Below are 22,931 nucleotides of genomic sequence, written 5' to 3' on the forward strand. Positions count from 1 at the left end.
CCAGACATTTTGTTGTGCTATGCAAAAAAAAAAAAAAAAAAAAAAAAAACACCAATCTTGCAATGCTGATACCTGACATTCTTCAATATTTGCACCACAAACAATTAGCAAGGTCCCTTAAAATTATGAAAGTCGTCATGTCAATCACTTACACCACAGTTAGAAGTGAAATAATAGTCTGGTAGGAGTATTACTATCAGTAGGAAAATGATTTTCCTGAAGCACCATATATATATATAAACAGTGGTGCTACATGGACATCATTAGTGGATCAGGGCAGAAGGTCTTCAGCTCAGCACACGTGTGCTGCATGATCCTGCAGAGACAGGATTGATCATTTACTGAGTATTGGGAAAGCAGCGAGAACCTTGGAGCCACTATTAATGACCAAGAGCGGCTTTTGCTGACACTTCATGCAAAATGGAGAAGGTAAATTTATTTCATCCGTTTTCATGAATTCAAATGGATAATGAAAATGCGGTTTGATTTGAGTCTGTGATTGATAGATTGATCGTGCTAAATGGTGTGATATATGGGCTTTGCATGTTTAATTTAAATGTATTTTGTGTGTGTGTGGAATGGTATGAATGAGACTGCAGAGATGACAGTCATGCAGAATGCAGATGATGTTCATGCTGTGATTGTTTCTGGGTTTTTACCATTAATGTTACTGTGATTTAACAAAATAAACAACCATATAGCTGTAAATGGACAAATGAATAACCATAGTGACCAGAATATGGATTTTGGTTCAGAAGCTAAATACAAACAGCTAACTGAGAATTGTAGTACTTTAGTAAATACAACTGTTTTTAGATGATATATGCTACAAGGAGCTGGTCATTCTATTTTTATGACTGTTTATTTACGTAAGTGTATACTTACATAAGTACTTGCTCTGTACACACATTTGGTGAGGCTGCTTGTGATTGAGCATTGTTACTATAGTAGGTAATTGTAGCTGCATAATATGTGCAATACACAGTTAAATTAATATTACCAGAGATTTTCAGACATCCAAGAGCTTTAGTTCTGTTCACTCGGGTATTACTCATGTACCTGGCTGCACAAAATACATTTATCTACATTTCAGATATTTTATAAGCAAATTCATGTTTTAGTTGCATCACCGCAATTATGAGTAAAACATGTTAATCCAACTTTATTTAATCATGTTCATTGTACTAAATATTCAGAAGAACCTTAATAATAATACCACATATTATTATTTATTTAAATAAAACATGAATTGAATTGTTTATTCATTATTTTGTAGTTCACAAGCATTTATTTTTTATTCAGTTCAAGACCTTAATTATTAAAAGTTGACCTTAATTATAGAACTTATGTAGCCCAGCCATTCTCTCGTTGTCTTTTGACTTCCGGTTTGTATTTCCACAGCGATCTTATGTAGGCCTTATTTATGAATGAATTGCTCGTTTTAAAATCTTTGACATTTGTTAAGACATTTGCTTTAAACATTACGATGCTCATGATAACTTTTGTTAACTCTACAATAAGTAAATCCACTTACCCAGCTAATTTGACAGCGATGACAAAGAAATATAAAGGGCTTCCACAAAAACGGAAGTTCAAAGACAAAATTCTAAAGATGGCTGTTCGCAAGTTTCTCTGGCGCTTAAGATCTATAGATTACAGAGAACATGCAATTGAGTATTGTCATTTATGCGTATCATTTTGTCTGTATTACTAATTTTGGTAACAGTTAATTAGTCCTTTGTTAACATTAGTTAATGCATGATCTAATACTGAACTAATGAGCAACATATTTTTACAGCATTTATTAACCATTGTTCATGTTATTTCACTGTGCATTAACTAATGTTAATAAATACAACTTTTGATCTTAAATGTTGAGATTAACATTAGTTAAGATGATGTAGAAGCATTGTTCACGTTATTGATAACTAATGTTAAATGAAAAAGTGTTACCCTAATTTCTATTGGTGCTTTAATAAAGAATAGATCAATACAGATAATGAACTTTTATGTTTGTGTGTGTTAACGGTTCCTGTTTTCCTGTCTCGCAGCAGTTAACAGGCACACTCGCTCTGGCAGTGTTCACAGCTGCACTTGGCTCTCTGCAGATGGGATACAGCCTGGGTGTCATCAATGCCCCACAGAAGGTCAGTCATCACACCCAGGGTTGGGCAAATAAAAATGTATTTTAAAATAAAATACCAAATACCTTAATTTTAAGTGTATCAAAATAAACAACAAAATACAGCAGCAATTGTTAACCTGGACATGGGCTGTGTCTGTGCGTCGCCTATCAATGACATCATACCCTCGATTTCTGGTTTTATTTTGTAGAAACCATGGAAACACCAAAGACGCTTTAGTATATTATGTGTTTTATTAGACAGGTGAGCAACCGTTTGGATACATTCATCGACAGAAAACTAATCATTGTTATATAGCTCACCACAAGTCTTATTGTTTAAATCTCGTTTTCTTGATTTACTGCAAGTACCATGTTTTACCATGGCTAATATCGATCTAGATTACTGCAGTGTGCAACAAGTGTCACAATTTTCAAAAGTAACAATTTTCAACACTTAAATGTAAAACAGCGCTGCGTTACCCCACATACACCTGACCAGAAGAAGCAGAAGCGGCGACTGTCGCATAATAAAAGCTTTACTGCTCTAGAGGCGTGTCGCGCTTGTCTCTCATTAGCAATCGCTCCAGCGGCCTTGTTTCTGCTCGCACAGCACTCGGCCCTGCTCTGCTTCATCCTAAAATAACATTAATAATCTCATCCATGAACATGATTTCTGCCCGAATTCCATCCCGATTCTTTTCCACCGGCTGTAGATGTGAAGACAACACATCCCATGATTCCGTGAAATCAAGGCGTCATCAAGCTACGCCTTTGTTTTGAATAAGCGACCTCTAGTGGTGACAATTTACATATTGTGGCTTTAACAGCTAATACTCACATATCCCTGTGATTACCTAGATGAAGGTTAGTTTTAAAGTAACCAACAGTTTAATGTTTAAAGGTGCCCTCGAATGAAAAATTGAATTTATCTTGGCATAGTTAAATAACAAGAGTTCAGTACATGGAAATGACATACAGTGAGTCTCAAACTCCATTGTTTCCTCCTTCTTATATAAATCTCATTTGTTTAAAAGACCTCCGAAGAACAGGCGAATCTCAACATAACACTGACTGTTACGTAACAGTCGGGGTGTACGCCCCCAATATTTGCATATGCCAGCCCACGTTTCCAACAGTATAAAAGGCATTAGACAAGGGCAGCCAGTATTAACGTCTGGATGTGCACAACCAAATCATCAGACTAGGTAAGCAAGCAAGAACAATAGCGAAAAATGGCAGATGGAGCAATAATAACTGACATGATCCATGATAACATGATATTTTTAGTGATATTTGTAAACTGTCTTTCTAAATGTTTCATTAGCATGTTGCTAATGTACTGTTAAATGTGGTTAAAGTTACCATCGGTTATTACTGTATTCACGGAGACAAGAGAGCCATCGCTATTTTTATTTTTAAACACTTGCAGTCTGTATAATTCATAAACACAACTTCATTCTTTATAAATCTCTCCAACAGAGTAGCATTAGCCGTTAGCCACAGAGCACTATCAAACTCATTCAAAACCAGAAGTAAACAATATAACAGTATACAATACTCACATAATCCGACGCATGCATGCCGCATGCATGACGAACACTTTGTAAAGATCCATTTTGAGAGTTATATTAGCTGTGTAAACTTTGTTAAGGCACTGTTTAAGGCAAGCGCGAGCTCTGTGGGCGGAGAGCATGGGATTTAAAGGGGCCGCAGCATAAAATCGGCTCGTTTATAATGATGCCCCAAAATAGGCAATTAAAAAAATGAATAAAAAAAAATCTATGGGGTATTTTGAGCTGAAACTTCATAGACACATTCAGGGGACACCTTAGACTTATATTACATCTTTTAAAAACATAATCTAGGGCACCTTTAACAGTTTGCGAATGACTCATAATTGTATCCTAATTTAGTTACTTGGTGTTTGGTAACAAAGGGCCTACTTTGCATCAGCAACACTGACTCAAAGTCATTAGGAAGACAACTGATGGCTCCTGTATTCATAGCAACTAGTTTTTAACTAATTAATCATTTGATTGGTAATCATAAATATTGGGGGCTGCTGCTCGGTTTAATAGTTTTCAAGAACATTATGTAAATTGGTAAACTATTTAGCCTAGGCTAATAAAACAAACACCAAAACTTAACATGAACTGTTTAAAATTATAGCAATTTATGCAAAAAAATTGATGAAAAGTTGGCAGCCTGCACGTTTCTTACCTTGACCACCTTCTTCCATATGGATCAATTTTCTGTTCTGATCTCAACAAGTCTGGGCAAACTACTGAGTAGGCACCAATCAGAGGCTGCATTTTTATGATGTCATCATGTAGACTTCTTACAAAGTATTTTACAGTATTTTAAAATACAAAAAACTAAAGTATTTTGATACAAAATATGAAGCCATTTTCATCAACCCTATCAAATACAAATTACAAAATACTATTTTATATTTGAAATACATGTATCATAAATACTGCCCATCCCTGATCACACCATCATTACAACCTTCTCACTCTCAACTGCATTCTGAGCCAGAATGATATGGATTTATCTACTTGAGATTATATCTTCAAGAGATAGGACTATTGTTCTGTATCAGGATAGTATTTGTTATGGCAGTGTCATGTCATTTGTGTTGTAGGTCATTGAGAGGCACTATGCAAGATCTCTCGGTGTCTATGATGAAAATCTGTCCCGTAGAGAAGGAGGAAATGCCACAGAACATGAAGAACCTTCCGATCCTTCTGTGGTCATGTACTGGTCCTTGTCTGTGGCCATCTTCTCCATTGGAGGCATGGTGTCCTCCTTTCTAGTGAGCTTTGTTAGCGACTTCCGTGGAAGGTGGAGTATCTGTGAACTTGTAAATTATTATTTGCGATAAAAAAGATAAAAAGGAAACCGCTCTAGGATGTTAAATGCAAGAAATAGTTTCAGCTTTCTTTATCTTGAAAGAATAAAGTTTTATATGTTCAGATTCAGTAGAATGTGACTCATTTGTGATCCTCTCTATATAATATTGATTTACAGGATCAAAGGCATGCTGGCAATAAATGTCCTTGCCATAACAGCTGGGCTGCTCATGGGCCTGGCTAAGATGGGCACACCTTACCTCATGGTGATAGCAGGACGTGCTATCATGGGACTGTACTGTGGTAAGACAGAACATTTCTTGAAGGAAATGCAAATTCACACCTGTACAGTAGAGGGCGCAACTCAAACATACAAGCTTTTCAGCTGTGCTGCCATTCTGGAATACAGATGCAGGAGAAGAAGTAAATGAGTAAATGTATGCTCATGCTCAAACGTATGCTGGAATAACCATCATGTTTACACAGCGCACACAACACCTCTGCACTCCCGATTTCTCTCAACATGGGGACAGGAGAGCTGTTAGCCAATAAATGGGAAAACAAAGTAACTTGCATTACTTATTTGAAAAAGTAACTCAGATATTTTGTTTTAAATTTAAAAGTAATGCATTACTTTACTAGTTACTTGAAAAAAGTAATCTGATTATGTAACTCGCGTTACTTGTAATGCGTTACCCCCAACACTGATCATACGAGTGCTGTAAGCAAGCTATTTTGAATATCAACAAGTGGGACATTGCTTTACAGCAGTTCAATAAACAAGAATTTAATACTGAGTACCTTACATTTTAAATATAACATTGCCAGTTATTTTGTTGATTTTTGCTCTGCCAGCGAAATAGTGATGTTCATGTACTTTCATTTTGTGTCTGTCACGTGACAAATGAACAAAAAATTCGAAGCAGAAGATGCGTTAGATCAGTGGTTCTCAACCACATTCCTGGAGGCCCACCAACACTGCACATTTTGTATGTGTCCTTTGTCTGACACACCTATTTTAGATCTTTGAGTCACTACTAATGAGCTGATAACCCTAATCAGGTGTGTTTAATTAAGGAGACACGCAAATTGTGCAGGGTTGGTGGGCCTCCAGGAATGTGGTTGAGAAACCCTGCGTTAGATACAAATCTCATTCAGCACAATAAACTAACGTTATTCAAGTTGGTAAAATTATCCGAATGTCTCATCAACGAAAGTAATTCGAAATGAATGAATTACTTCCAAAAGAAACCTTTGCATCTTAGAGTAACACTAAACACACAGTTGCTGTGTTTCTGTGTTGTTTTTGAATTAGTGGCCAGTTGCATAAACTGCTTAGACTAGTAATTTTTTTTTTTTTTCTTCAAGACCGGTCATAACTTTAAGTCAGTTATATAAAATGGTAGATTGGTCTAATTTGAATCCGAAAAGTAAGACTTAATTCCTTCATTAACCATAAGCAGAGTGAATGGTTCATGATTTACTCTGTTTACCGAACTTCCTGAGCATACGCTCAACCTATACCCCTTTTGGGACATCTGATCTACTACATATATGTGTAAGCAATAACCCAGCAATCACAGAACGTTCCTTCTGGGAACGTTATAGTAACGTTATGAGAACGTTAGTTTAATGATCTACAAACTTTCCTGGCTAACCAAAAACAAACCTTGCCTAAAAAATGTTCTGGGAATGTTATAATAACGTTATGGGAACATTAGATTAACACAGAATTAAAAAAATTAACGGTCAGTTCATTTTACTGGCTGACTGGCTCGTTCGTTTATCGACCTCTTTATTGAATGATTACTTAAAATTAATATAGTTATGATAGTAAATATGATTTTGAAGGGAATAACCGAAAACAAACCTTAGATTAACGTTAGAATAACGTTCTACTAACCCAAAACTAACATTCTGGGAATGTTACGAAAACTTTCCTGGCTATCCAAAAAACCTGAACAAAATAACCTTCTGGGAACCAAAAACTAACGTTCTGGAAATGTGATAGTAATGTTATGAGAATGTTAGATTAACGTTAAAATAACGGTATACAAACAAAAAAACTAACGTTCTGGGAACATTATAATAACCTTAGATTAACGTTAGAATAATAATCTGGGAACATTAAGAAAACTTTCTTGGCTAACCAAAAACAAACCATAACTAAATAATGTTCTGGGAACCAAAAACTAACATTCTGGGAACGTTATAATAACATTAAGGGAATGTTAGATTAACGTTACAATAACGTTCTACAAACCAAAACCTAATGATCTGGGAACGTTATAATAACGTTAAAGGTACATTAGATTAACGTTAGAATAATGTTCTACAAACCAAAACCTAATGATCTGGGAACGTTATAATAACGTTAAAGGTACATTAGATTAACGTTAGAATAATGTTCTACAAACCAAAACCTAATGATCTGGGAACGTTATAATAACGTTAAAGGTACATTAGATTAACTTTAGAATAACGCTCTACAAACCAAAACCTAATGATCTGGGAACGTTATAATAACGTTAAAGGTACATTAGATTAACGTTAGAATAACGTTCTACAAACCAAAACCTATTGATCTGGGAACGTTACAATAACGTTAAAGGTACATTTGATTAACGTTACAATAACGTTCTACAAACCAAAACCTAATGATCTGGGAACGTTACAATAACGTTAAAGGTACATTAGTTTAACGTTACAATAACGTTCTACAAACCAAAACCTAATGATCTGGGAACGTTATAATAACGTTAAAGGTACATTTGATTAACGTTAGAATAACGTTCTACAAACCAAAACCTAATGATCTGGGAACGTTATAATAACGTTAAAGGTACATTAGATTAACGTTAGAATAACGTTCTACAAACCAAAACCTATTGATCTGGGAACGTTACAATAACGTTAAAGGTACATTTGATTAACGTTAGAATAACGTTCTACAAACCAAAACCTATTGATCTGGGAACGTTACAATAACGTTAAAGGTACATTAGATTAACGTTAGAATAACGTTCTACAAACCAAAACCTATTGATCTGGGAACGTTACAATAACGTTAAAGGTACATTTGATTAACGTTAGAATAACGTTCTACAAACCAAAACCTAATGATCTGGGAACGTTATAATAACGTTAAAGGTACATTAGTTTAACGTTACAATAACGTTCTACAAACCAAAACCTATTGATCTGGGAACGTTACAATAACGTTAAAGGTACATTTGATTAATGTTACAATAACGTTCTACAAACCAAAACCTAATGATCTGGGAACGTTATAATAACGTTAAAGGTACATTAGTTTAATGTTACAATAACGTTCTACAAACCAAAACCTATTGATCTGGGAACGTTACAATAACGTTAAAGGTACATTTGATTAACGTTACAATAACGTTCTACAAACCAAAACCTAATGATCTGGGAACGTTATAATAACGTTAAAGGTACATTAGTTTAATGTTACAATAACGTTCTACAAACCAAAACCTAATGATCTGGGAACGTTATAATAATGTTAAAGGTACATTTGATTAACGTTAGAATAACATTCTACAAACCAAAAACTAACATTCTGGGACCATTAAGAAAAATTTCCTGGCTAACCAAAAACAAATTATAAAAAACAATGTCCTGGGAACCAAAAATTGTTAGCTGGGATATTTTGACTGCACACTGGTGGTTCATATGTGACATGTGTTATAGGTCTGTCATCTGGCCTGGTGCCCCTGTACATTGGAGAGATTTCTCCAATGAAGTTCAGAGGGGCTATGGGAGCGCTCCACCAGCTGGCTATTGTAATTGGCATCCTTATTAGTCAAGTGAGTGCCACTTTTATAATAGTTTTAATCCACAAATGCATAAAGATTCAAAGCTTCATAGCGGGAACTCAATATTCAATATTTAAATAAAAGAGCATGGCCATACATGACCTTTCATGGAAAATCTGTTTAACAGTCACGTAAAACAATTGATAAAAAATAAAATAGAAAAAACAGTGATGGTTTATAATAGCTTTTCAACAGAAAAAGTAATATGAATTTGTATTTTAAGTAAAATGCTTATGAAGTCTAAGGTCACATGATCTGCTCTTAGTCTTCATCACTTTCAAAAAAATCAACCTTTTTTTGAAGTTATTTTGTTAGTAATTCTTTTTCAGGCTTTTATTAGAAGCTGTAAGATGTGTGCAGGTGTCCTTGTTATCTACAGGTCATTGGTCTGGAGTTCCTGCTGGGAAATGATGACATGTGGCACGTACTGCTGGGTCTTTCTGGAGCTCCTGCCATCCTGCAGAGTCTGCTGCTGCTTCTGTGTCCAGAGAGTCCTCGATACCTCTACATCAAACAGGGCAAAGTGGAAGAAGCATGCAAGAGTATGTGCCAAAGCCTTCTCACTCTTTCCTCATGGACACTGTATGCTTAAATATGCAATTTGTATTTATAGAGAGATCATTTTTGTGCAACGATAAAAGAAATATTTTAAGAATAAAGTCAAGAATAATCTCATAATAGGCTTAAACCTTAGTCAAAGTTTAGAGAATAAAGTCACAACATTATGACATTAAAGTGGTAATGTTTTGAGAATAAAGTCAAAATTACAAGGATAAAGTTTTGTGAGATCGAAGTCACAATATTATGAGAATAAGGAAAGTATCATCACAGTGAAGTGGAGCTGACTACTGGCTGCTATTACAGATTGCACAAAACAGGCAATTTCCTGAATGTCTGTCTGGTTGTTTCTCCTTAATAAATTCAATTTCCTACAGTTCATAACCACTGCCGGATACTAATGAAAACTCTGTGCTGTTTTGCCAAAAGTATTTCTTTGTTAGAAAATATTAAAGCATTCTAGTCATTCTAAATCTTTCACATTGATGAAGCTGCTTTTTCCTATTGTGATAAGATTATTAGTATGATTTGTTTTTTCAACGTGCCACTAAAACACTTTCATAATAATTTGAATGTTAAATGAATTAATGCTCTTCTCTCTAAAGGCCCTTTCACACCAAAACTGAACACTATGATGATAATGATATTAGCATCTACACCAACAAACCGTCAATGGTTCACCCCCTATAAAAAAATGTTCTTCAATAAAATTATGAAAATAGGACAATATTGTTCCTGTGTCGATGTCGTTAGTTGTGATGTGGACTCCACTATTCTAGTAGAGTTGAGTGATTTTTAAAACGTAAAAAATAGCTTAGTTATTGTTATAATTATTGCTTATGGTGTCAACAGGCCTTCATTCTGAACTTCCCCGAAGATCAGACAAAATAATGTTGCTCGGTTTTTGCCATCCTTCTTCCTTTTGTAGATCTGAAAAGGCTGAAGGGAGATTACGACACCTCAAAAGACATAGCAGAGATGCAGGCAGAGAAGGAGGAGGCCATGAAAGAGGCGAAAATGTCCATCTGGCGGCTACTCCGTTCCTCGGTGTACCGCCAGCAGCTCTTTGTGGCCCTCATGATGCACTTTTCCCAGCAGTTCTCTGGGATCAACGCTGTACGCTCAACCTACCTACTCCCATTTTATTGAAAAAACCATTTCGATTTAAGTTTTATGGACCACATTACTAACAGTAATATTTGTTCTTGTCTTTGTGTTTTTTCTAGATCTTTTATTACTCTACTTCGATCTTCCAGACTGCTGGTGTTGGTCAGCCTGTGTATGCCACTATTGGAGTGGGAGTTATAAACATCATTTTCACCCTTGTGTCGGTAAACAGACACTAATTTAAAGGCAAACACTGGCTGCTGAGGAACAGGCTCTCGTCTCTTAGAAACAGCAGAGTGCTGTTGCCTCTTGGGTTTTACTTTCCTTTAATGCTTTTTGACAGTAACTCCAGACTGATATTGTAGATAATTCCAACTCAGTTGAGAGCATGTTTCTTTAGACAAAAGCTTTCAATTGTTACAGTTGAAAGGCAGAACAACACTCTTTAGCACTATAATCAAATTTTGTCATCTATTTAGGTTAAATTTATATAATTTTTCACGGACATTATCAATCATACTCATGTTTTACATACTATGCTACATAATACAACCCAGCAGTGAGACACCTCACCTTGAATCTGATAACTGCTGGATCTGGAGAGGTCTGTCGGCTCATAGAGCTGGAGAGCAGCCATATGTTATCGGGACTTTGCAGTGTTTATCTCTGCTAGTTCAAGGGCAGCCTGCAAGTGAAAACAGCTTTGAGTGATGAGTCAATAGCTACTCTAAATCAAATAATCCATTTAGAACAAGTTTTGATGAATCTGGTGCATGAAAGCACAATATTTTAAAACAAAGTCATTTTCTGATTGAAGAGCTTTTTTTCCTTAGAAAGGTTTAAGCTCTAAAGAAATTAATAGTCATTTTGAAAAATATGGTTTAGATATAATCTCACATGAGATTCTGCCACGTGTTAATATCTCGCAATTCTGACTTTATAACTCACAATTGCGAGTTTATATCTAACAATTCTGAGAAAAGTTATATTGTGTCAGAATTGCGAGTTAAACTTCGAATAGTGAGAAAAAAGTCTGAAGTGCGGGTTATAAACTCAGAATTGTGAGATAAATATTTGCAATTGTGAGAAAAAAAGTCAGAATTGTGAGATATAAATTCACAAATGTGAGGAAAAAATATGAATTTTGAGATACAAATTCACAAATGTGAGGGGGAAAAAATCAGAATTATGAGATAAATTCACAATTGTGAGAAAAAAGTCATAATTGTGAGATATAAACTCGTAATTATGAGGGGAAAAAGTCAGAATTTTGAGATATAAATTCACAGATGTGAGGAACAAATCTGAATTGAGATATAAACTCGTAATTATGAGGGGGAAAAAGTCAGAATTGTGAGATATAAACTCGTAATTGTGAGGAAAAATGTCAGAATTGTGAGATATAAATTCACAAATGTGAGGGAAAAATGAATTTTGAGATATAAACTCATAATTATGAGAAAAAAAGTCAGAATTGTGAGATATAAATTCACAAATGTGAGGAAAAAATATGAATTTTGAGATACAAATTCACAAATGTGAGGGAAAAAAAATCAGAATTATGAGATATAAATTCACAATTATGAGATAAATTCACAATTGTGAGAAAAAAGTCATAATTGTGAGATATAAACTCGTAATTATGAGGCGAAAAAGTCAGAATTGTGAGATATAAACTCGTAATTGTGAGAAAAAGAATTGTGAGATATAAATTCACAAATGTGAGGAAAAAATCTGAATTGAGATATAAACTCATAATTATGAGAAAAAAACTCAGAATTTTGAGATATAAACTCGTAATTGTGAGGAAAAAAGTCAGAATTGTGAGATATAAATTCACAAATGTGAGGAAAAAATCTGAATTGAGATATAAACTCGTAATTATGGGAAAAAAAGTCAGAATTGTGAGATATAAATTTATTGTGAGAAAAAAATCAGAATTGTGAGATATAAACTCATAATTGTGAGAAAAAAGTCAGAATTGTGAGATATAAACTCGCAATTGTGAAAAAAGTCAGAATTGTGAGATAAATTCACAAATGTGAGGAACAAATCTGAATTGAGATATAAACTCGTAATTATGAGGGGAAAAAAGTCAGAATTGTGAGATATAAACTCGTAATTGTGAGAAAAAAGTCAGAATTGTGAGATATAAATTCACAAATGTGAGGAAAAAATCTGAATTGAGATATAAACTCGTAACTATGGGAAAAAAAGTCAGAATTGTGAGATATTAACTCATAATTGTGAGAAAAAAGTCAGAATTGTGAGAAATTCACAAATGTGAGGGAAAAATATTAATTTTGAGATACAAATTCACAAATGTGAGGGGAAAAAATCTGAATTATGAGATATAAACGCGTAATTGCGAGAAAAAGGTCAGAATTGTGAGATATAAATTCACAATTATGAGATAAACTCGCAATTGTGATAAAGTCATAATTGTGAGATATAAACTCGCAATTGTGAAAAAAAATCATAATTTTGAGATATAAATTCACAAATATGAGGAACAAATCTGAATTGAGATATAAACTCATAATTATGAGGGGGAAAAAGTCAGAATTGTGAGATATAAACTCGTAATTGTGAGAAAAAAAAGTCAGAATTGTGAGATATAAACTCGTAATTGTGAGAAAAAGTCAGAATTGTGAGATATAAACTCATAATTGTGAGAAAAAAGTCAGAATTTTGAGATATAAACTCGTAATTGCGAGAAAAAAAGTCAGAATTGTGATATAAATTCACAATAGTGAGAAAAAAGTCAGAATTGTGAGATATCAATTCAGAATTAAGAAAAAGTCTGAATTTTGAGATATAAACTCACAATTGTGAGAAAAAAGTAGGAATTGTGAGATATAAATTCACAATTGTTAGAAAAGAAATATGAACTGTGAGATATAAATTTGTAGCGAAAACAAGCTTCCATAGAAGTCAGATAAAAACAGCTTAAAAAATATATGGAAAGGGTTGCTTCATGAAGGCCTCCATGTTGTGATCACATGACCAGCAAAATTCTTTTCATTTTATCTTGGTAACCAGGGGCTGACTTGTGATTATTAACAGTGAATAAATAAAATATTTTGATTAATTATTAAATTAATAATAAAAACTAATTACAGTACATATAGATAAATATACAAATAGCATTACAACCTATATAGCATGTGTTGGTTCAGTGCTTCATAACCACTAGATGTCAGTATATGGCAAAACAATGGCACTGACATATTTTTAAGATTTGTTAGTGCAAGTTGCTTTCAGTTAAGACAGCTCAAACATGCATTTTAGTCTGAGAGGCTTAAGCCTTGTCTGTGAAACCGGGGGTCTGAATGTACTGTACCTTCAAGAAGTCTTTAAGCATACAGGCAATCATAGATAGTTCTTGTGATTCATGTGTTTGCATGCGTGTTCTACAGGTGATCTTGGTGGACAGAACGGGCAGACGAACTCTTACTCTGGTTGGGTTGGGAGGAATGTGCTGCTGTGCAGTGGCCATGACAGTGGGCCTGGCATTTCAGGTATGATTTGCATTTTTAAATATGAAAGAAAGGCAAAATTTATACAATGGAGAAAACTCAAATTCATGAGCTAGAGTATCTGAAATTGTCATGAGACAGAGCAGGACTGAGTTGCTGTTCTGTGTTTGTAACATAATTCTCTCTCTTTATTCTGCTTTTCAGGATGTTTACTCATGGATGAGCTACCTCAGCATGACGGCCATATTCTTGTTCGTGTCTTTCTTTGAGATCGGGCCTGGACCAATCCCATGGTTCATCGTGGCAGAGCTCTTCAGTCAGGGGCCACGTCCAGCAGCCATAGCATTAGCTGGGTGTTGCAACTGGACATGCAATTTCATAATTGGCATGTTTTTTCCTTATTTAGAGGTAGTTATCTGGATCTTTACAATTGTGCAGTATCATTACATGCTATAAGGTCTTCAAAATAAGAATAACTCTAACTTTGCTTTGGTCCCTAGGGTCTTTGTGGGAGCTACGTCTTTGTCATTTTTGCAGTACTCCTGTTCGGTTTCACCGTTTTTATCTATTTGCGTGTACCTGAAACAAAAGGGAAGACTTTTGAGGAGATAGCAGCGGTTTTCCACCACAAACGTGGAGCCCCTCCTTCCAAACCACAAGAAGAGGCTGAGATGGTGCAGCTCAAGAGCTCTACAGAGGCCTGAAGGAGGACCGTTAGTTTATGGCAACTGTGGAATGAACGATGTTACTGCAGGCACAGAACTTAACTGCTATGACAGAACTGAACTGCTGTATGTTCCACTGAACCTCATGCAGAACTCATCATTTGACAGGAAATAATTAGTTTAGAGATTAACTAAACACAACTGCATAATCGTGAGAGATGGTGCACAATATAGACATGCACTGGCCTTGGCGCAGCTAATGTTGAATTTAGATGATTGTATATTATTTTTATATTCCCAAAGTTATATATCTGTTAAAGATATTTTTTAAAGGTATCATTTTCTTCAGTGTATTTAATTAGTGATATTGATGGTGGCAAATTTAAAGTGATTTGTCCTTTCAGTTCAATATGGAGAGAATTGTATGTGTCAACTGAGATTTGTGAGATATAAATCAACTGAAAGAAGGTTATACAAACTTCAGTGCATTACATAATTAATATGGTAGTATGGTTATATGATAGATATTTAAAATTAAATATTCAAAGACAAAATGTAAGAATTTATTACATTTTGTTTTAGAGTTACAATGGTTGGATTACATTTGTGTATTTTTTCCCATTATAAAATTACCCATGTTTTAAAGTAAACCATTCCAACTTCAAAACAACCTTAATTATTTGCTTTGCTAGATATCTAAAAATCCAAAGATTGTTAACAATTACTTTATAATTTTGCAGAATAGAAGACCCTTGAATTATATTATATTAAATGATATAGGAAAGCCTTTGAAAACACAATGGTGCTGCAACCCTTTTTTTGCTGTGTCTTTTAATCTGTTGCTATTATACTTCATGGCAGTTTGATGATTGTCAAAGTACCTGGAAACTTATTGCAAATATGCAGTGAATGTTACGTTTAGGCCTACTCTATTGTTAAAAAGTTTAGGGTCGGTAAGTGTCTTATTTAGCTACTCACCAAGGCTGCATTTAGTTGATCAAAAATACTGTAAAAACAGTAATATTGTGAATCAATTTAATATAACTGTTGTGTTTTAATATAGGCTTTTTTGAAATCTAATCACAAGGATTGTGTCACAGTCTTTGAGAAATCATTATGCTAATATTATTATAATAATTGTTGAAAAAGGTGGAACAAGAACTAGTCTTCAAATTTCTTCTCTAATGAATTGAACTTTTTGGTAGTTTATAATAGCCTACAGAGCAAATAATGAACTCCAATATAAGCTCCATCTTTTGTATGATGGGCAGAACACAATACTGGCATACATCCAACTACACAATGAGGTTGGGTTTCAGAAAAAGTGTGCTCTCAGGACAAGGGTACGTTTCGAAAATGACAGGTCGACGCAAGTTGCCACGTGTTTTCAATGATAGGCTAAATGTAGGCTACTTAACGTATTTTTTCAATTACAACATTTGTTGGCCAGAACAGTGGTTTGATATTTTTGTACGTTGACTCTTAAAGTTGTACTATTTCGTGAATTGTTTTTTTGGTTCATAATTGTTTTTCTGCTTAAATTTGAGCACTACGCAGCTGTGGCAGTTTCTCCTCGTGCATGAGAATCTCGTTGCCGTAAAGGTGCACGCGCATGCGCAGATCTCTCCGCCTTTTGTTGGAAGGGAATGACTGGCGTTTTCAATGCTCTCTGCTACAGCATCGCAACATTTATAGACGAATCCTCTGAATACAGTACAGTGGGTGAATACAACTCTGGAAGAGGATTTGACGATTCAAGACGGTGCCCCGAAGCGGTCGATTGTGTGATCAGAGCGTCTGGGTGGGGAGTTATTTTATTTTGCATGTGTGTCAAGCTGATGCAAAGCTAGAAAGAGCAGCATAACGGCCTGACAAAAGTTCTTGATTCCGATGCGAACATCTCTGTTTACTCATTTACGAACGATGTGCCACGATAAGGGTTTATTCCCGAGCAAAAGCAAGATTTATATGTTTGTGAGCTAATAAACGCTCTTTAAATGAATCGGTCAACTCATTAGTTCCGGTTAACTTTACATGCAGCTGTAAAGTGAGCCATTCATCCAGCCCAAACACTCAAACGGCTCCGACTGCTTTAGATTCGGCGAAGTTCAACTGTACGCGCTTTTTGTGGGTTTCCAGCTCGTGGTAGTTTGTAGTTGATAGTTATTACGTGGTGGATTTGTTCATATTTACAACAATGGCAATGAGTTCGTAGTCAAGTTTAAGTTACGGTCTGTTAAGAGCACCCAAACAGCTCAAATGCTATTTTAGCTTTAACGTGCTCTCTAAGTCTAATATTTACACATTAACAAACAAATTGATATTTTTATCGTTATTTTTGCAAATGTGCGAATGTTTAACCACACTTAAAGGGATAGTTCACCCAAATTCCGTCATTTCCTTACCCTGGCCTCGTGTCGTTCCGAATCTGTGTGACTTTCCCTCTGTTGAACACGAGTTTTGGTTATCATTGACGTCTGTTGTAATTTCTCACATGTTCTCTTATGTTCCACAGAAGAAATGAAAATTGACTATTTTATTTATTATTATTATTACTTTTTTTTTTTTTTTGTGCTGTGAAATATTTATTTAAAAGTACCAAAATGTAATGCTTTTGTAAATGCACCGTGGTGCTAATTTTTTGAGCATAGCACCATGGTAATACCATGCAAATACCAGTATATATTAAATTAACACAGTATTACTATCTGATACCAGCTGTACTCCTTGATGTAAATGCCATATTACATGACTGATAATTATTCCATTTTCTTCTGCGCACAGAATCCCTTTCTATTAACCCATCATGGCTGACCTTGATACTGATTTCACCAGTGGAGATGCTGGGGCTTCTCTTACCTTCCCCATGCAGTGCAGTGCTCTGCGTAAGAACGGCTTTGTAGTGCTAAAGGGACGTCCGTGCAAGATTGTGGAGATGTCTACTTCCAAGACTGGCAAGCATGGACATGCTAAGGTATCAAATTAATAAACTCACTGCCAAAGGCTTATGTCTAAAGGCCATATTTCATAATGCATTGCATATTATTGAATCGGTAATCATTAAAATTCCTAAATGCATTGGCTTAATTTCCTTTTCAGGTGCACTTGGTTGGAATTGACATATTTACTGGAAAGAAAAATGAAGATATCTGTCCCTCCACCCACAACATGGATGTTCCGAATATCAAGAGACTGGACTATCAAGTAAGTTCAACCCGTAATCAACCTTAGGCCTCGTTTATCAATGTTCATCAGCCATGTTCGCATATGCAGAGTTTAATGATTGAATAATGAATGTAATTTGTACTAAACTCTTGTCTTCAGGAATTTGCTCTACACAGAAAATGCCTATATTTTATTTATTCTGTGGCTTTTTGAAATAATGTGCCTTTTCTGCCTTTCCTTTGGCACAGCTGGTTGGCATTACCGATGGCTACCTTTCCCTGCTGAAGGATAATGGAGATCTGCGTGAGGACCTCAAGCTGCCTGATGGGGATCTGGGCAAAGAAATAGAGAGCAAATTTGAATCTGGGGATGAATTTCTGGTTTGTACCTGTTACATGCTTTCAAATTCACATGAATTTGTATGCTGTGAGCTAGTTAAAAAATTTTTTAAATAGACATTTTAGATGAGAGGCTTTATTAATTTAATTTAGATCACTGGTCTTCAGTCTTGCTCTTAGTGGATATAGAGCCTGATCACGGGTTCACACCATGTCGCAATTAACATAATTATGAGATTCTGACTTGTAAAAAGCATTCGTATCCTCGTAGATCTTGTAATTACAACTTGTGAACTCTAAATTTGAGTGCTCTGACTTGTTCTTATCTTACTCTATCTTACAACATCATGTGGAAACTATCAAAATGACAGCTTTTTTTTGGAGTATTTTTAAAGTTTTAGTGCAAGAATAACCTGAAAAATAAACAAGACATGCAGTAGTTTAATGTAGCTAGCAGAGTTGAATAACTATCTGAAGTCACACTCTATAAACTATACGTTAAATAAGGCATTTGCAAAATGACTAGTGCTTGTTGTATTGTGGTCTATTGATTACTCCAATTACATGGATAGGTTTTGGAGTTAAAGGGTTAGTTCACCCAAAAAATGAAAATGTAACTTATTACTCGCCCTCATGCCGTTCCACACCCATAAGACCTTCGTTCATCTTCAAATCTTGTTGAAATCTGATGGCTCCGTGAGGCCTGCATAGCCAGCAATGACATTTCCTCTCTCAAGATCCATTAATGTACTAAAACCATATTTAAATCAGTTCATGTGAGTACAGTGGTTCAATATTAATATTATAAAGCGACGAGAATATATTTGGTGCGCCCAAAAAAACAAAACTTATATACTGATGGCCGATTTGAAAACACTGCTTCATGATGCTTCAGAGCGTTATGAATCTTTTGTGTCAAATCAGCGGTTCGGAGCGCCAAAGTCAAATGATTTCAGCAGTTTGGTGGTTTGACATGCGATCCGAATCATGATTCGACACAAAAGATTCATAACGCTCAAAAGATTCATGACATTATTTTCATTTTTGGGTGAACTAACCCTTTAAGTGTTGCCTTGGAAACATGCACATCCTGAGTCGGAGGATGTAACCAGAACATCCAGGTTGTCATTTAGTAATTGACATGGTGTGAACGCAGTAGTATTGTATAAAATTGAGTGCTGCCTTATGAAAACATGCGTATAGTATCATTTAATGCATTTTATATTACCATTAAATTTTACTTAATACATTTTTAATGTAGAATGGTCATGGTCAAACATTAGCTGAACTTTAGCATCTTAACTTTTAGCTTATTAGGGGTAATGCTTAATACCATTTTCACATAGTTTGAGGTCAAAACACAATTTGTGGACCCACTGTTAAACGCATGAATTAGTTTTTTTAAACATTCTGTTTTAGTTTGTTATACAGGTACTAGCTAAGTATTTACTTTAAAGGTGCGATAAATCTTTTCTTACACATTGTGATGTACATCCCGATTTTTGAAATGGAAAAGAAATGTAGGGAAATTGTTCTATCAGTTGTTGATTTGTGTTTTGGGATGTAGGGCGTTAATGCAAGCTTGTGGTCGACTATGGAGTGGCCATATAGATTTAAACATTTGAGTTAATTTTTTAAATAAAATGCATGCATGGATGATTCGTTCATAAGATACATAACATACATTTAGAAAATAGATAGGTCATGATGACTTTAAAGCAGGGATGGGCAACTTCACTCCTGGAGGGCCACTGCCCAACAGAGTTTAGCTCCAACCCTAATCAAACACACCTGAACCAGCTAATCAAGGTCTTCAGGATTAGTAGAAAGCTATAGGCAAGTGAGTTTTTATCAGGGATGGAGATAAACTCTGCAGGACACTGGCCCTCCAGGACCGGAGTTGCCCATCCCTGCTTTAAAGGGTTAGTTCAACCAAAAATTAAATGTCATTTATTACTCACCCTCATGTCGTTCCAAACCCGTAAGACCTTCGTTCATCTTCAGAATACAAATTAAGATATTTTTGATGAAATTTCTCATATAGAAAGCAATGACATTACCACATTTAATATCCAGATAAGTATTAAAGACATTGTAAAAAGTCAACGTGACTACAGTGGTTCAACATTATTAAGCGACGAGAATACTTTTTTGAGCAAAAACAAAAATAACGACTTTATTCAACAATTCAGTTCTTCTCTACCCTGTCATTCTCCTACGCAGTTTACATTGAAGACGGATTGCAGAGCTTCCAGGTTCTATGTCAGAACGCCGACTCTGTATTGGCCAGCTACTGCGTCAGCATCACACGCATGCGCCGCGCTGCTCACGTGAACGGCCTCGGCCAGTAATGAGCCAGTGTTCTGACATAGAACCTGGAAGCTTCTCTAGACCTTGAATGTGGTAATTTCATTGCTTTATATGGGAGATAAAAAAAACCTCTTGGATTTCATCAAAAATATCTTAATTTGTGTTCCGAAGACGAACAAAGGTCTTGCGGGTTTGGGACGACATGAGGGCGAGTAATTAAAGATTGAAATTTCATTTTCGGGTGAAGTCACACTCCATAAACTATACGTTTATTAATAAGGCATTTGCAAATGACTAGTGCTTTGTGTATTGTGGTGTGTATATACCTTTAAAAGTAATCCTAGTGTTAATTTGAAAAAGTTGATTTATCTGACTTCTTTCTCTCTTGCAGGTCTCTGTGTTGGCTGCCATGGGGGAGGAGTGTCCCATTGCCATCAAGCCCATGAGCTCATAATGAACAGAAGCTGACGGCTGGTTGAGTGAGGGCCTCTATACCACAAATATTACATTTTAGTTCTAAAAGTCACCAAAGCCACAGCCTTCACAAACCACCTAGAATCATTTGTGTTAAACAGTAAAGATGCTGGACCTTTTGACCTGTCTCATGAGGTGTTGTCTAATCAGGATATTTCAAATCACAAAGGGTTTCCTGCACGCTTGTTCTTTATTATTTCCCCCCTCATTCATTCCTTTTTCATTATACAGATGCACTTTTATCATTCATTATTAAAAATGAGAATAGTTTTTTAAAGCTCTACTTATTGCAGAAACCTTTTTATTCATGCCAACGGGCCTTAAACTGTTGCAAATCAGGCAGCAGCCATAGAAGATTACCTCTATGAATCTCACTGACTAGTTTGCCGGCTTTTGGTACATCTACATTCGTGCCAAAGCCTGTGTGTCTCAGGTAGGCTAGGGTTTGTCTGAATGTCGCTCTAACAGCTTGGCACTTGTTGGGGTGACCGGCAACTAGCGATCCTAAGGCAGAAAACAGACTAAATTTTACTGACATTTAATCCAGACCAAATGACCAAATATAATGTAGTTGATCTGAATCGCAAAACCTTTCTTCTTTTTTTTTTAAAATTAATTCTTTGTAGTTTTATTCCAACCGAACTTTCCAAAAACGTTCCAGGTTTTCTTTAGTTTAAGTTTACAGCATTTGTCCCTCCATAATTAACACTTATTTTGGTAGCAAAGCAATAACCCAATACCTTTGTTACATCTTTTTAGTAGTAAGGGAAGATGATTATAAGAAGGGCCTTTGAGCTTTGCATTGGCTAACCTGCTGTGATTCAGCAGTAATGAACGCCCTCTGTAACAAACACTGTTTACAGTAGCTTTGCTATACAACAAATTTTTATGCTGCATAAATTAGCTTATTTTTTGTACTTACGGACAGGCACAGTGTGTGCACTAAAGGGCTTTCAATATCAACACTTTCTTTAGAGTTCACGCTCTATAGCATCTTACATGCACCTGGCTTGTTTACTGGTATAAAGGCTTTATTAGTTCCTCCACTTTAAGGGCACAGTTTGCATTCGGCTCATAAAAAATATAGTATTTTGTAGTAAAGCATTTTTATTTACTCTGAAATTCCTTTTTTGATGTAGAAATGAGGAGCGTTGCTAATGTATCTTTGCATTTGGGTTCCTCTTGGTGTTTTGATTCTGATTTATTTTTTTTTTGGTTAATTTGTTTACTGTAGGATGGATCAGTAAATGAAAAAAAACAAACAAAACTCTTGGTTCGGCAGAATGTTTTTCTTAAGAGGTATTTTCAGCTTTGTTGGGGGTCATCTTGCGACGTTCTCTGTTTCGACTAGTTTTTGTTATTGTTAATCTAGCTCTCGTATAAAAAGTGGCCGTAGATCTGAGAGCTCAATTAAGTGGAAAGTATTGTATGACTGTACAGTATTGAAAAGATTTCACGTTGGCATATCAAACTCAGCGAGTCTCTCAGGTTTCCAGTGTTCGGTTATTTTGCTGTTTGTAGTATTAGTCCTAAATATCCCTGTAAAATACCTCTTCGTCTCTCTCTGCAAATCATTAGTGTTCATGCTTGCGAGTGGATTACATGATTTTTTTTTTTTTTTTTTTTTTTTTTTTTTTTTTTTTTTTTTTTTTTAATGGATGCATATTATTGGTTCATTTCTTAAATTCAGCAGCTTGACCTATGAGATACAGACAGAAAGAAACGCAGGTCATTACCAGTGCAGACTGTAAGGATATGCTTAATCAGACAATAGTGTTCAGTGTTTTTCATATGGCTAGTTGAATGATAATTGTAAGAAACCACAGACTGGGATATGAGGGGAGCAATTATAATAAACTCATCTGAAAAATGTACAAGCTTTTGTGTTTCTTTCGGTCTTTTGTTTAATGTTCAGTTTGCAACAAGCCTGGCAAGACATTTGCATAAGACATTTTATTTGTTTAAAATCTCTCGTACTTGCACTACAGTTCAAAAGTTTGGGGTCAGTTTTAAAGA

The 22,931-nt window shown here is 35.3% G+C and overlaps 2 protein-coding genes and 1 long non-coding RNA gene across 3 annotated transcripts; 2 read left to right on the plus strand and 1 right to left on the minus strand.

Annotated features, from left to right (window-relative positions):
- The first annotated feature begins 277 nt into the window (after positions 1-277).
- slc2a2 (solute carrier family 2 member 2) lies at positions 278-15,428 on the plus strand. The gene is made up of 11 exons (XM_048162757.1): positions 278-429; positions 2,052-2,147; positions 4,770-4,969; positions 5,156-5,280; positions 8,695-8,810; positions 9,199-9,361; positions 10,306-10,493; positions 10,604-10,708; positions 13,904-14,005; positions 14,168-14,371; positions 14,464-15,428. The coding sequence occupies exons 1-11, from the start codon at positions 421-423 to the stop codon at positions 14,665-14,667; spliced, it is 1,512 nt and encodes a 503-aa protein (XP_048018714.1). The 5' UTR covers positions 278-420; the 3' UTR covers positions 14,668-15,428.
- On the minus strand, positions 8,818-17,120 carry LOC125250267. Its single transcript, XR_007180757.1, has 2 exons — positions 17,034-17,120; positions 8,818-11,169 (listed from the first exon to the last, which is right to left on the minus strand). It is a non-coding gene; the product is annotated as an uncharacterized LOC125250267 (long non-coding RNA).
- eif5a2 (eukaryotic translation initiation factor 5A2) lies at positions 16,053-22,789 on the plus strand. The gene is made up of 5 exons (XM_048162759.1): positions 16,053-16,429; positions 17,413-17,602; positions 17,728-17,832; positions 18,042-18,173; positions 20,833-22,789. The coding sequence occupies exons 2-5, from the start codon at positions 17,435-17,437 to the stop codon at positions 20,893-20,895; spliced, it is 468 nt and encodes a 155-aa protein (XP_048018716.1). The 5' UTR covers positions 16,053-16,429; positions 17,413-17,434; the 3' UTR covers positions 20,896-22,789.
- The last annotated feature ends 142 nt before the right edge of the window (positions 22,790-22,931 follow it).

Source organism: Megalobrama amblycephala, linkage group LG17, assembly GCF_018812025.1.
Source record: "Megalobrama amblycephala isolate DHTTF-2021 linkage group LG17, ASM1881202v1, whole genome shotgun sequence".
In the NCBI taxonomy this organism is placed as follows: domain Eukaryota; kingdom Metazoa; phylum Chordata; class Actinopteri; order Cypriniformes; family Xenocyprididae; genus Megalobrama; species Megalobrama amblycephala.

What these genes read in the sequence shown, in the direction of transcription:
- slc2a2 (XM_048162757.1), top strand. An exon ending in AGTTCTCTGGGATCAACGCT is followed by an intron (nt 10,494 to 10,603) that starts GTACGCTCAACC and finishes TGTTTTTTCTAG; the next exon opens with ATCTTTTATTACTCTACTTC. An exon ending in CAGTGGGCCTGGCATTTCAG is followed by an intron (nt 14,006 to 14,167) that starts GTATGATTTGCA and finishes TCTGCTTTTCAG; the next exon opens with GATGTTTACTCATGGATGAG.
- eif5a2 (XM_048162759.1), top strand. Translation starts at nt 17,435, where the DNA reads ATGGCTGACCTTGATACTGATTTCACCAGTGGAGATGCTGGGGCTTCT. An exon ending in GCAAGCATGGACATGCTAAG is followed by an intron (nt 17,603 to 17,727) that starts GTATCAAATTAA and finishes TTTCCTTTTCAG; the next exon opens with GTGCACTTGGTTGGAATTGA. An exon ending in TCAAGAGACTGGACTATCAA is followed by an intron (nt 17,833 to 18,041) that starts GTAAGTTCAACC and finishes CCTTTGGCACAG; the next exon opens with CTGGTTGGCATTACCGATGG.